General features: G+C 36.8%; 1 protein-coding gene across 1 annotated transcript; it reads right to left on the reverse strand.

The window, feature by feature from the left end:
• Positions 1-2,983: 2,983 nt before the first annotated feature.
• Positions 2,984-3,523, reverse strand: LOC126001904 (interleukin-6 receptor subunit alpha-like; the record flags this gene model as incomplete). The annotated part of the gene is given in 2 exon segments (XM_049769098.1): positions 2,984-3,208; positions 3,210-3,523. Coding segments are annotated over 2 exon segments (537 nt in total), but the record flags the coding sequence as incomplete, so codon positions are not given.
• Positions 3,524-15,962: the final 12,439 nt, after the last annotated feature.

Genomic DNA, 15,962 nt, shown 5'->3' on the forward strand with positions numbered 1-15,962 from the left:
TTATAATTATTGATGTTTTTCTGTAAATATTTTTTGGCTCACCTGTTGGTTAGCATCAACACTAAATAAGAAGTACAGTGCATTTATATATTTTTTGAGACCTAGAAGCAGGGCCTTTTGCATGACAGATCTGAGCTCCACCAGTGAGCCAACCTCCTTGGCATTCCCCATTTCTCCCCCAGAAGTTGCCCTGTCTGACACTGTTGCAGTCCCAGTATTTCACATGGGGGCTGGGTGGCAGACAGCATCAGGCAGTAGTGGGGGGGTCACATCCTATGGAGGACAAAATGGTGCCCAGAGGTGAAATGCGCATCCAAACTTTGGGCTTGCGGACACAGCTTCCGGTGGTTCTATCCAGGTCCACAAGACAGAGAAAACAAATACTTTTCTTCATTTTAACAAGCTCAGATCAAAAACAACAACAATAAAAAAAAATGAAGGGAAAAACTCCTCCTCACAGTATTTGTGTTGAACAGTTTCATGTCAGTAATAACGAAAGCAGTAACAGGTGCAGGTGAAGTGGCCTGTTCTCGGCAGTTGTGCGTACATCTGGATTTCATAGCTCCCACTTGCCACAGTCGCTGGGCAGTGAGCATGTGAGGAAGTCCAGGGAGAGCTGATGGACCACGGGCTCACAGATCCGCCTTCTTAGCATTCTCACTGTCCACAGTTCCCTTGAATAGTGGCTTTTATGGCCATTCAAGAGAGCAACAAGATAATTCCTGCTAGGACCGGAGCAATAGCAGAACAGTAGGGCATTTTCCTTGCATGCTGCTGACCCATGACGACCTGGGTTCAATCCCTGGCGTCCCATATGGTCCCCCAAGCCAGGCGCAATTTCTGAGCACATAGCCAGGAGAAACCCCTGAGCATCACTGGGTGTGGCCCAAAAAACAAAAAAATAAAAAGATAATTCCTGCTGATTTGAGTTGGATGACCCACGGTGGCTGAGGATCTGGGGCACAGGGAGCTAAAAGGGGTCCCACTTGCAGTGAGCTGTTCTGATTCCCTCCAGTTCCTAACCTCGAGCCAGTGTGGTTTTCCTAAAAGGCCTCCCAATATGTTTCCTTCGGGCCACAAGTGACACTGCTTCTTGGGTAAGCGCCACAAGCATCAATGAATTCTCAAAGCCCAAATAATAAGACCAGAACATAGCAAGGCGAGTAGGGTGCTTGCCTTACACGTGGCTGACCCAGGTTTGATCCCTGGCATCTCATATGGTCACCCCAAGCACTGCCAGGAGTAATTATTGAGTGGAGAGCCAGGAATAATCTGAGTTTGGCTGAGTGTGGCCAAAAAGAAAAATCAAATCTTGCTGGCCGGAGAGATAGCACAATGTTAGGGCATTTGCCTTGCACACAGCTGATCCAGGACAGATGGTAGATCAAATCCCAGCATCCCATATGGTCCCCCGAGCCTACCAGGAGCAATTTCCCAGTGCAGAGCCAGGAGTAACCCCTGAGCGCTGCAGGCTGTGACGCAAAAACAAAACAAAGCAAAAAAAAAAAAATCAAATCCTGCAGAAAATTAATAAGAACAAGTAGCATGGTCCCAGATAGACAGTGAGCAGGGGGTTTCGAAACCAGCAAACAGAACCAAGGCACCCCATAAAAAGTCAAGGTCTGGAGTTCTTAGCAAGTCTCTCTGAACACGAGGGGCCATGGATTTGGGGGGATGGAGGTTTTCAGCAGATCTGCCTGGCAATCGTGGGGGCCTTCCCAGCACTGTGCGGGGGTGCTGAGCACCATTTCCTTCCACACCCATGCAGAGCCGCCACCCCCTCAATCAGAGGAGACACGCGGGCTCACTTTATTTTTCGACTTTTTCAGACTCCAGATCGAGAATGAAAGCAGTCTGTTCCCGAACCAGGGGAAAGACAGAATCTCCTCCATTTTCCCCGACTCAGTGCTGCTCTCCAGCAAGTGTCTGTCTTTCCCAGACGTGCTAGGGGTCCGCAGACCCTTGGCTGGGCGCATGACCTTCTAAAGATGAAACAGCAGTATCTCAAGAACCGAAGGAAAATACACTTTTGCTGACTCCTTTGGTCTTTTCACATAAATATTATCTTCCCTGGCTACTCAAGGCTCAGTAGAAAACCAAATAAATAAAGCCGGAGAGAGAAAAGCTTCACATCTCCAGGGGCAGAGGCCTCAGTGTCAGTTCAAGGGGTGGGGGAGTGGAGGAGGAGAGGGAAGGAGGGTCCCCCAGGGCTGCTAATGCTAGTCCTTAGACTCTGGGGCCACCAGAGACCAGACATGCCTTGCATTCTGCTCTTCCTCCTTCCTCTCTTTCTTTCCAGGTCCTGGAATCCAGACCAGGCCTCTGATTATCCATCATCCACCACGCTCCAGCAATCAATACAATTCCACTTCAGATCAACAGGTCCTGGTTCCGGAGACAAAGCACAGCGGTAGGGCGTTTGCTTTGCACGCAGCTGATTTAGGACTGACGGTGATTGAAATTCTGGCATCCCATAAGGTCCCCTGAGCCTGCCAGGAGCGATTTCTGAGCACAGAACCAGGAATAACCCCTGAGCATCGCCAAGCGTGGCAAAACAAAACAAAAAAAAAAATCAAAAGGTCCTGAGATATTTTCTCCCTCCTCTCTGGTATGGGCAACATGGGACTGACTCCCCCAGAATCCAGGAGTTCAGACACACATCATCAGGCCGAGCTACAGAAGCCAGACACCAAGACACTAAGGCTTGCAACTAACGGTTTGCAACAGAGGTGATACGGCTGGATGGCTTCAGGTCGGCTTGTGTGAACCCCTTATGGACTTGAGCGTCCCCCAATTCCTGGAAACTGGAGAAGGCCAGGTCAATCACAAGCAGAGGACCTTCTAGAGAGTTTGAGCATATTTTTTTCTGTGAGGCTTCTGTGGGGGGACACCGGCCCTCCAACCCTAAGGAGCTGGAATGCCAGTGGGTTGAGAAGCGACTGTGGTTGACATGAGTGCCTCACGAAGGTATGCCCCCCCCCCCAGCTATCTGGATAAGAAGTCGTTTCTATTGCTGATGCCATACGTGGTCTGCTCAAACTCCAGCTGACTGTGCCTCAAGATGATATCAGGTCCAAAATTGCTGGGGGACCTCACATGGGAGATGAGGGGAACGAGTATCAGGGTAGCCCCAGGGATGTACTGTCCTGGAGAATATGGCAGCTGTGTGCTGGTCTTGCCTTCTCTCTGAGCCTTCTGCTTCCATGTTCCTGAGCCTCAGGACGATGCCAATGCAGAGGAGAGTCCCAAAGGTCAGGCTGCCTCCAGCCACCAGGAATGCAGGCAGAGGGACATCTTGTCTTGGGAGGCTCGTTGTGTTCAAAAAGTCCACAGGGATAATATTTTCATAGTTGAGTTCAGTCATTGGTAGTACCTGCGCCAACTGTGGGGCTCTGCTCTCCACTTGAACAGTCGTGGGATCTGTCCAAGGGGTGCCCCTGACCTCGGGGCTCCATTGGCTCCACTGGCCAATCCCAAACTCCTCCTGCATGTGTATCTGCACCACATGGGTCAGACCATGATGTTATATTGACAAATAAGAAATATTTAAGAATGGGCCCAGAGAGATAGCACAGCGGTGTTTGCCTTGCAAGCAGCCGATCCAGGACCTAAGGTGGTTAGTTCGAATCCCGTTGTCCCATATGGTCCCCCTTGCTTGCCAGGAGCTATTTCTGAGCAGACAGCCAGGAGTAACCCCTGAGCACTGCCGGGTGTGGCCCCGAAACAAAAACAAACAAACAAACAAAAGAAATATTTAAGGATACGATTTCTGTTGTAATTTGCTATGAGGCCACGCCATTGAGTTTTCAGTAAATTGCCTTAGCTATGTGCTCAAGTTTCATTGTTGGTGAGGCTCAGGTTACAGTATAATGTGTAAGGATCAAACCTAGCTTAGTCACAGGCAGTGTATGATCCACTGTATTAATGCTCAGCCCACCTTTTTATTTTTCAATATTATTTTAATGAAGCAATATACTTTTAATTGAAGCTTATTTACTGAGATGTGAAAGGAGATAAAGAAGTATATGTTAAAGAGAGAATGGATACAAGCAAGCTAAGAAACAGAGAGGGAGAGAGAGAGAGAGAGAGAGAGAGAGAGAGAGAGAGAGAGAGAGAGAGAGAGAGAGAGAGAGAGAGAGAGAGAGAGAAGTAAGTGGGATATATATTCAAGTGAGCACAAGGGCTTGATGAGCCAGCCTTAAAGGTACTTTTCAATTGCTTGCTCTTTTCTCTTGATTTCTTTGAGCCTTTTAGGTTTCTGATATTGATTTTTTTTACTAAATGGTTTTAATTTTAGCCCAATTGTATGCTTCTAAAATATACTATACTGTAAAATTATTTAGTATGGTTCTTCAAAGAATATAGCTAAAAAGATATGCCCTATTGTTCTCACAAATGAATTTAGCTCCTGTGTAAGCAGTCTGGTTAATAAAGAGATTCTTATATGAGGTGGACTGAGGAACAATGAAATAATTGGAAATGATAAGTTTCTAATGTGAAAACAGAAATGGACCAATAATGAAATGTAATTTTGCTTTTATGAAGGCTTAAAGAATGAGAGTCTTTATGAAGAATGATAAAATTAAAATTTAGAGATGAGGAACATAAAGTCTATGGCATAATAGTTATCCTTATTTTATAAGACTGAAAATGATAGCTCCACTTAAATCTCCCTTGGCACTAGAAAAATCTTGTGAAATTGAGTTTCATATTCCATTGACATGTGAAGATATCTTATTCACCCGAGAAAGAGTTTCACCTAAATATATGACTTGTTCTGCACCGTCACAAAGCTTAATTTAAGCATAACACTGCTACTTCAAGACACATCATGCTTGTATCAGCTCTGTCAGGGTAGCAAGGAGAGTGGAAAAATGAGGCCATCAATTTTAAGGCCATAGAGTTAAAAAGCCTAGTTTTTAGAAAGTGACTGAAATATTTTGTAAGGGCAATATTTATTGGTTTGGTGTCATATTGTAATAAAATTTATAGAGGAATTATTTTAAGTCTGGATTTATGTCTAGATTGGTAAGTTTAACTTGTCATTCATTTCTAGAAAGTTGTCATATGTGAACTAGAAAAGACAAGCATCATTAAAATTCAACAAAAAATCCCCAATACTAAGCTCATCTTTTAATATAGAAAATATTAAAAATATTAAAAGATTGTTTTTACTATAGAAAATATTAATTTAGGTATAAACTCCAACCATTAACTCCAGTGCATTTTTGAGAGTGGAAATCATTACTTCTAAGGTACTTTTGCTTGAGGGTCATGAGAATTCTTAAAATCTTAAAAAGTAATAGAAGCTGGGCCTGGAGAGATAGCACAGCGGTGTTTGCCTTGCAAGCAGCCGATCCAGGACCAAAGGTGGTTGGTTCGAATCCCGGTGTCCCATATGGCCCCTCGTGCCTGCCAGGAGCTATTTCTGAGCAGACAGCCAGGAGTAACCCCTGAGCAATGCTGGGTGTGGCCCAAAAACCAAAAAAAAAAAAAAAAGTAATAGAAGCTGAATTATCCTTGTGTCAACTCCAATGCTGATTAAATAGCTATGTGCTGCAAATAACTTATTGTTTTATAAATTAAATACTGACATAAAGAAAACTAAAATAGTGATTATTGTGCCTGGCCTTTAGTGTGGTAAAGTCAGATACAAAAATTTGGCAGTGAACAGAGACCATTAGATTGTAGATACCTACAATTTTGCCTTCACTGATAACCTCATATGCACTATGCATATTTATACGAAGTTATTCTAATGGTCAATAGAATATTTTACAGTGAAACAATCATTGTTTTATATAAGGACCTAAATAATGGAAATAATCCATCTAAAATTATAGTAAGAATATAACAATATTAAGAAAAATAAGAGCATTTTTAAATTTAGGTAGCATATCTTGAGCCAGGTGTATTGTGGAGAGAGTCATTGATTTCTTGAAATGGACATGCAAAGCAAATATTTACCTTTTCTTTTGACACATTCTCAACTCGCTTTATATCTGAAAGTACTCTAAAACCCAGCACAGATATTCCTGTTTTCTAAGCAGTCAAGAACATTTACATAGGGCTCTTCTAAAGGACCAGTGATGGGCAACCCTGTTACTCTAAGCACAATAGTCAAAATAAGATCATCCCACTCACAGGCTGCTGCAAACAAAGCAGGTTCTCAAAGCACAGTATTAAAAAAAAAAACAGGTTTATTCCTGAAAAATAGTGGATTACCCTGACAGGTAACTAAGATATGTGAACTGTATTTTGGTGTGATCAGATATTTTGTTGTTATTTATTTTTATGGGTCACAGGAGGCACTCAGGGGTTACTCCTGGCTCTGTGCTCAGAAATCGCTCCTGGCTGCCTCCGGGATCCACATGGATGCCGGGAGTCTAACCACCATCTGTCCTGAGTCCCAGTGTGCAAGGCAAATGCCCTACCACTGTGCTATTTCTCTGGCCCCCATGACCAGATTTTTTTTTATTGGACCATATCTTTTTTAATGGTTTAATACAATTTTAAACTGTTGTTAACTAATCCCACATTATTACTAATCTCCTTTATAGACATCAGACTTGCACCAAACTCCTTTACCTCTTTCTTTCCAGGCATACATGTGTTTCCTAATAATGATCATGTATAAATACACACTTCTTAATACTTTTCTGATTATCTTAATAAAAAAAATTTTACTGAAATTGCTCAAGAACTGTTTGGAAACTTGGGTCTCAGATTGGGTCAATCATTAGTCCACAGGTGAAAAAAAAAGTGCTTTTTTTTTTGGAGAGTTTTTAGGGTAAGATATTAATCTGTAAATTAATTTCAGTAAAATACCTTTTGAAGTACACTGAGTCAGTATTTGAAAGATATAATAAGGTATATATAATATATATAATATATAATATATAATAAGGTAGGGTAGGGGACATTAAAGATGACTGTGGAATTCTGTGTTATAGTGAAATCCTGAAAATGATAAGAAACTTGGGGCTGCCACAAACAAGCAATTCCTTGATAAATATGAGCTACAGAGTATGTCTTAAAAGGTACTTAATTTTCTGTAATGGATGAACAGAGACAGAAAATTGATGGTTTTGATAATACCAGCTTCAAAACTTCAAATTTTTTAAATTCCTCCTAGGCAAATCTTTTTTTGTTTGGGATTTTTCAGGGGGGGGCACACCTGTTGACACTCAGGGGTTACTCCTGGCTATGCACTCAGAAATCGCTCCTGGCTTAGCGGACCACGTGAGATGTTGGGGATCAAACCCAGATTCGTCCTGGGTCAGCTGTGTGCAAGGCAAGTGCCCTACCACTGCACTACAGCTCCAGCTCCTAAGTAAATCTTTTGTAATAAGAGCAGAGCTTTTACATAGGATCTGAGCACAGGTCAGATAATAAGAAAGTCATTCATGTATATAATAACTTAACATGTAGGTATTAACTGCATTTTAGATGAAGAAAAATACCTTTCCCTATAAGTGTAGTTATTCATTCTGTCCATAGTCAGAGCCTCTTAAACTGTGGGTCATCACACTTGTGGATTTGTGTAATCAAATATGGAATTAATTTTAAAAACCTTTATATATCTCCGTTTATTATATATTTTTATTTTTTAACACTCCCAGCTTTTCTCAGGGCTTACTTCTGAGTTTGTTTTCAGGTATCATCAGCCTTGGCAAGGCTCAAAGAAACATAGGTGGTGCTGGAGATCCAACCCATGCTAGCTTCATGCAAGAAAATCACCAGACCTCCTAGACTAACTTTCCAACTCAAATAATATTCTTTGTTATCAGTAAATGTTTGTCTTTTTTTCTTTTCAGCCACAACCTTTTGATGCTCAGGGGTCACTCCTGGCTACGTGCTCAGAAATTGCCCCTGGCTTGGGGGGGACAATATGGGACAACAGGGGATCGAACCGCGGTCGCGATTTTTCCTTGGCTAGTGCTTGCAAGGCAGACACCTTACCTCTAGTGCCACCTCACCGGCCCCTTTGTTTGTCTTTTTTGTATGCATTTTATACCCATATATCTTAAATTGCTTAAAATTAATCATTTGAAAAAATAATTGTAAAAATATTTAGGAAGCCTTCCTTTAAGACACTGACTACACCATTCTATTTTACATAAGCTAACAAGTACTGCCATCAGAATTCCCTACATTTCTTTTTCTGGATACTATGTTAAAATTGGTGTTAATTCCATCATTTTCTAGGTAAAGGTGTATTTGGAATATGAATGACAAAGGTATCAAATCTAATGGGAATTATATGGCTATATTGTGCTCACTTTGGCAGCACATATAACTAAAATTGGGAATTTTATGGATATAATCAAATTATAGAAAAGCCTCTACTACACACTACATGGGTGGACAAAAGAGTTGCTAGCTAACATCCATATGCTCCTCTGAGCTCTCACTATTACAATAATGATGAAGCAAGGCTTGCTATAAATCTTTGTCCATTTTCCAGATCAGTATGTATTTTTATGGTTTGCATAATTGACAGGTGGGGCTAGAGAATAGCTTAGACATGACTAGAAACACTCTGGTTACAAAATCTATGATCAGGAGAAAAATTGCACAAAATATTATTGCTATCCATGTCAGATGATTAAAGGGCCAAAGGAACTTTTACTTTTTTTAAACATTTTATTTAGAAAATGTGATTCACAAAGTTACTGTTAGTAGAGATTTAACTACATAATATTTCATTTTTCTTTAATTTAAACATAGTGATTACAAAGTTATACATGATGGAGTTTTATTCTTACAATAAACACTATTCTTTACCCATGAACATTTCCTACAACCAATGTCCTCAGTTTCCCTCCACTCTTTCTCCTGCCTGGCTCTTGTTTTATTTTTTATATCCCACAAAGTAATGAGATTATTTTATGTCTACCCCTTTCACTCAGACTTATTTTACTCATCATAATACTTTTCATAGATATTCATATGTAAGCCCATTTCAAAATTTTATTTTTCCTAGCAGCTGCATAGTACTCCATTGAATAGATGTAGAACAATTCCATTATCGAATCATCTGTTGTCAGGTACTTGGATTGTTTACAGATTCTGTATATTGTAAATAGTGTTGCAATAAACACAGGTGTGGAGATGGCTTTTATGTATTGTGTTTTATGTTCCGAGGAATTATCCATAGTGCTGCAGGTGTCCTGCATCTCAGCAATTCTAGTGGGACGGAGTCCTTCATGGAGGAAAATGGGTACATGAACGAACGAATATAAAATATGAAATAATTGAGACCACACAAAATGCATTGTATGGGGACCCACGTCTGCATCACGTGAGAGACAAACTTTACTTTTTCAGGTGATCTTTTTAAGCACAACTCTGCTATGCAAGGTATTTCTGCGGAAACAAAGGGCAGACAATCTTAGGAGAAGGAAGACAATTATACCAAACCCTAGAATATACATATCAAAAGAACTAGCCTATACAAATGAAAAGAAATCCTTAGCTGAAAGGGAGGAAGTTTTAGTTTAGAAAAGAGGTGTTCTGGTTTTGCAAGAAACTTCTTATAACAAAGAGAAAACTGGTTTTGCTACAAAATTTTGCAGCCTGCTGGACTTAGAGAAGTGTAAGAATGATAGGATCTATTGTTTGCCACCAAGAAGCTGGGACCAGAAAAACAGGTTGCTGGCAACTGGCTGGACTCAATCTTTGAGTTGCAAATATACTTAGCCAGCAGGGAACTTTGGCAGTCTTTGGTACTGAAATTTCTTTTGACTGCACAATGATTGAGGCCGAATTTCTGTAGTCTTACAAGGTTGACAAAGTCAAATAAAAGAGATATATTATGTCACTTCCATGTCATGAATATAACAGAAATATAGCCAGTAATCCACAGAGGGGTAATGATTGACTTCTTCAATGGACCTTCTGGCTAAAATATTTTTTTGGGGAAAAAATCAGGCACTGCACCAGGAAAGCCAATAGACACCTCTGCTGTATGCTTCCCTTAATAATGGAGACATCCATGTTGAATGCCATGACACCATAAGAATAGAATTACTGTATCATATGGGAGTCAATTTTGAATATTTTGAAGAAAATCCATATTGTTTTCCAAAAGGCTGGACTAGTTGGCATTTCCTCCAGCAGTGAAATGAGATTCCTTTCCTTCACGTATCGAAACCAGCACTGATTGATCTTGTTCCTTGTGGTATGAGATTAAAGTCTTATTGTTGTTTTGATTTGCATATTTCTAATGATTAATGATGTGTAGATTTTTATGTGACTTTTGTCCACCTGTATTTCTAATTTGAGGAAATGTCTGTTCACTCTTCTCCCCATTTTGGTAAGGGGCTGGTATTTTTCCTTGCTGTGTTTTACCAGTGCATGTTTATCTTAAATATAAATCCCTTTATCAATGGCTTGTATATATTAGTATTATTGTATTATAGTCTGCATGTTGTGGTGGGGTTTATTGGTTAGAAAGAGGGCTGGCCACAAAGAGAAGTAGAGTGGCCATGCTCTTCTGGAGCCTCTGGGAGAGCTATTTTTCTGGGCCCTTTTCGGCCCACTCCCAAGAGGTGAATTCAGGAGAACAGACAGTGGAAAAACACGCACAGGCAACACTTACAGTTTCTCACAGTCGGTAACCACTGGGCAGCCATAGATATTCCCAGCCTGACATCACAAACAGGGGGCTTGCCTTTCTGCAGAATACTGCGGATAGCAGGTTTTCATGGTCGGACACAGTTCCTTGGTTTTCCTGCCCTTAGATGAGCCTCTGGGAGAGCTATTTTTCTGGGCCCTTTTCAGCCCACTCCCAAGAGGTCAGTAGACAGGACAGTGGAAAAACATGCACAGGCAACACTTAGAATAAGAATTCTTAATGTGCATGGTTGTGTTGACTACTATGAAAGATAAAGTGGAAATATTATAAGAAAACTTTATATTTTTTAGAAAAATGTCTTAAAACAGAGTTTTTTTTCTCTGTGACTTTGTAGTAATTTGTGTATACAGCATCTGACAGGTCTGTCTTATTTCTTCTCATATCCACGGTATTTACTTATATAGATGGTCAATATAGGTAAATTATAGCTACCTTAATTACTTTATCTGATGAAGTAAATCTGTTTGGACTCATTGCCCATTATTGGCTACCTATATGATACTATAATACAACAACCAGGTACAACCACCACCAGAAATGATGTTCTACTTTATCACTTGGCAACCTTACACCAAAACCTACCATCTTTAACCTTTTGGTGTCCTTACTACTAATGACTACAAAGAGAGAATAATTGAAGTTATCTGCCCTGGTATTTCCAATTTCTAATTAAGATGAGCAGGCTGTGATCTTTTATTTTATAAATTTAATATGCCATATAATATGATGTCAAATAGTTTGGAGCTCATATAATTATACAAATATAGGTTTATATTTATCAATTTTTATCAAATAGCATGTTTTGATTATATTACTCTTCATTTACAAATTTTATTGTATTGATCATTTACTCAATGCATCATTGTTTTATTTGTCTTCTTACTCCTTTATTTTTTCTTACTTAAACTTTTCCTTTTGAATTTGATTCATCACCACCCCCTTTTTTTTTAGCACTCATTTACATTATTTATTTAAAGTTAAAAACTAAAATTAATAGATATTTGTTTGGAAAAACCTCTTTGGGATTCTTCCTTTTCTTAGCACTAATTTACATTATTTATTAAGAGTAAAAATTACATTCAATAGCTATATTTTGATAAAAACATCTCTTTGGGATTCTTCCATTAGCCAACTCCACCAATGATGAGTAAATATTTGAATTTTTCTGATAAACTCCCTAAAACTTTTTTACCTTATTATTTGCTTTTACCTTCATTTTTCTGCTGATTCCCTGAACCCTGAAACATTTAACTTAAGCTTTATTTTTCTTCTATTAATCTGCAAATGAAGCATTCTTTAAGGAATGTTTTTCTAATTTGACACTAGAAATTATTTTTCTTATAAAAAATATGTGTAATTTGTTAATTTTATGTGCAATAATAAATTTTGATTATCAAAAAGTAAGTGTTATATTAAGAACTTTAATCTTTTCAAAATGCCTTTGGTCACAACAAATAAAATTAAAATCTGTCATCATTATTTACACTACAATTTTAAATATAATAAAATTAAAACAAAAAGATATTAAATAATTTATCTAAGATTCTATTTAAAAATACACAATATAAATAAATCATAATAAAAACTCTGTAGCTTATTCTCATAAATGTAATATTGCTTTTATGACTATACAATTTTATTCTTAAACTTTATTCTTACCATTTTTTATTTGTTATCCATTAAACTATGTTGCATGTTTTATTCAGGTAAATTAAAGTCTGTATATTATTTCTCAATGTATTTTCTGTAAACTTACTTAAAAGTAGTTGTAAAATTTATTTATTTAATTATGAAAGTAAATGTTAGGCAGCAAAGTTCATGGCAATATGAGATAACAAAAGAGTGTCTATAATTTTTATGCCTTTAGGAGAATATATTTATTTTAATATAACCTTGATATTTTTGCCTAATATAATTCTATTAAATTAAGTATTTTATACTCTCTAAAGTTAAATTTTATTTTGATTAACCCATCTGTTAAATTAATTCTTCCTGGGAGGGTTGGTGATAAATTGTGTCATGTTTAACAGGAAAGATTTTTCCTGGCTCTGTGCTCAGGTATTACTCCTTGCAGTGCTCAGTAGACCATATAAGGTTCTGGGAATAAAGCTCAGGTCACTAATATTCAAGGCAGGCTCTTACTGCTGTACTTCCTCTCCAGCCCTATAATTTTTATTCTTTTAGCAGTATTGTTGATGTCAAAACCAAAAATGAGAGAAAGAAAATCATATTTGATGCATTCATAAATAAATCAGAATATTATATATCTTTTTATTTTATTGTAAACTTTTGGTTATATTTATATCACTATTAAAATAAAGCAATGAAGATTAAGATTTGTTTTGAACTTATCTTTCTTATATATTTGTATATAACTAGTAAATTCCCATTTAACAATCTGCCTAATTAAAAAATAGCGGGTATGTGAATATGAAGATATATATATATAGTAATTTTTATTGTGACCAAAGTGAATAAAAATTTTTCACAGTAATATTTAAGGTACATAGTGACAATGAATCAGGACCATTCCCACCACCAGGGTTGTCCTCTTTTCACCCTTTTTCCCAGCCTGTGTCCCATATCTCCCTCTTTTGTCCACCTGAGTGCTAATATAACTGTTCCCCTCTATGTATAGCTTGTTGTAGATAGATTATCGATTCTGTTGTTGTTCACTTTGGGTTTGGTGTTTAAGTCTGATTATATTTTATTTCTACTCAAGATATATTTTATTAAAGATATGTCATATAGTTATATGTTATTTATTCCAGATGTTCTTCATGGATAAGTTTATTCTTTAAATCTTGTATATTTAATAAAGGTTCTCACACAAACAAGGCATGGTCTTTACCACTGAATTATCACTTGAACCCATAAGTACAATTTTAATGGAATATTTTAATATGTTTATAAATGAGGATGTGACACAGAAATACAGTACCTATTACATTGTATATGAGGCACTGGGATTGATTTCTATAACCACAGACAGGAATAACATCTCAGCATATGGGAAACACCAAAATGACCAACATTAGATGAATAGATAAATGCTTTGTGATATAGATACAAAATCAAATTATGTTGTGTGTATTTTCACAATATTTACAATCAAATAATGTCTGTATTTAATAAAGCTATTTGTAAAGATGAAATAATGCAGTTTCAAAATGTTGGAGATGAAGGATATCCTATTAAGTGAAATAGTTCAGAGGACATAGGAGTAAAATCACATAGACTAACTCATCAATGCTATACAAAGAGAACATATAAGAAAATAGATATTTATAAACAATAGGAAATCCTTGGCTTTAGTTTAAAAAATGATTCTCAGTAGTGGCCAAAGTGCATCAGGAAAACACAAAGATAAAATAGAGATGACCTAGGGCTTGTAATGTAGAATCTTTGGAACATGGGTGGTGGAGGAGTACATAACTGTGTACAGAAACTCTAAATATTCACACAACTATAACCATGAAACTACAATAAAATATTGATAAAGTGGTTATTTTAAGTCTGTATTTCTCTTGAACATAAAAATCTTTTATCTTTCTGCATATTTCTAAATAAATTTTATTTAATAAAATATTTTATAAATTTGATAAAATGAAATAAGTACTTGAAGACAAAGTGAATTTAGGAAGATGTAATAAATTAGAAACTATAATATTTTCTAAGATTTAGCTTATTTAAGACTTTTCACATTGAATCAATTTATTTTAAAACCAAAAAATAGATTATATTTTGCTTCTATATATTTATGAATTTCTCATTTACGTTTTTTGTTCTACTTCTCCATAAATGTAATGGTTGAGTAGGGAATATTTTTATATACACAAATATAATATGTATATCAAAATAACATCATCTTATCCTATCTTCTTTTCTCCATAATGGTCTTAGTTGTTTTTATTAAGACTATATGGTGGGTATTGAAGATAGCATAAAGTTAAAGAACTTTCCTTTCACATGGTTGATATTTACTGGATTCCTGACCATCTACAATATGTGCCCTTTAATCATGACTCCTGGAGTAAGTCCTACTCTGTACTAGGTTGGACAAAACAACCCAAAGACATTTGATGTATATTCTGAAAAGGAATATGATTAAACTATCCTCTTATAATTACTCTCTTCAACTCAGTTAAACATCTTTGTAACTCCTAATTTATTCATACTACTCTTAGTGTATAGGAAGAATTTGAGTAAAGACTTGAGGCTTCTTTAATTTTTGATTAAATATGCAGGGAATATTTTTATTTTATTTATTTTTAAATATTTATTCATTTATTTATTTAGGTTTTGGGTCACACCCAGCAGTACTCAGGGGTTACTCCTAACTCTGTGCTCAGAAATTACTCCTGGCAGGCTCAGGGAACCATTTGGGATGCCAGAAATCAAATCTGGATCCATTCCTGGTTGGCCTTGTGTGAGGCAAAAGCCCTACTACTGTGCTATCACTCCAGCCCCAATGGTAAATAATTTTAAGGAATAGCTAAGCAAGTGCTTTCTGATCTAGAGAGTAATCATAGTTCAGTAGGTTAAGCAAGAACTGAAAAAATTTACAATTCTTAGTAACTAAAGAATAATGTACTTATTTACTTTTAATAATCAAAGAGATCATACAGCAGGTAAGGTACTTTCATAGAACAGAGTCTATAGTCTATATAGCACAGTTAACAATATTATTTGAATCTCTAATTACCTCTAATCTGAAGTACCATTTGCTTGTGCAATGATTACAAGCAAACTAATTCATTGAAAACAAAGCTACAACTCTATTTTCTAGGGTATATTACTAGGGTTTAAGTCCTGTTACCACATGTGGTTCTTCAAGCACCCCTGGGACTGATATTTGAGTGTAGTGTCTCAAGTAAGTCTAAGCACAACCCAACACTCACCCAAATTTTGGTTTTGCAAAATTAAATGGATATAAATCAGTGTTATTTGAAAAACTTTTTATCAATGACCAAAGTGTGTCAGAAATGATATATGAGGATCATTCTAATATTATATTATATTTATAATTAATTAGATATTAAAATGTCTGGCAAATATATAAACTTATTGTTTATATCAAATAAATTTTTTGGACTTATCACAATAATATAATGGTTGGTAAGCATTAGTAGATAATGGAATTTTAATAAAAAATTTGCCTAAAAAGAAACTGTCAACATGGGCTTTTTGATATAATAGTAACATATGATAAATTGGAGAAGAAAGAAGAAGGGGGAGGAGGAAGAAGAAAGAAAGAAAGAAAGAAAGAAAGAAAGAAAGAAAGAAAGAAAGAAAGAAAGAAAGAAAGAAAGAAAGAAAGAAA

This window comes from Suncus etruscus, chromosome 2 (assembly GCF_024139225.1).
Source record: "Suncus etruscus isolate mSunEtr1 chromosome 2, mSunEtr1.pri.cur, whole genome shotgun sequence".
Classification (NCBI taxonomy): Eukaryota; Metazoa; Chordata; class Mammalia; order Eulipotyphla; family Soricidae; genus Suncus; species Suncus etruscus.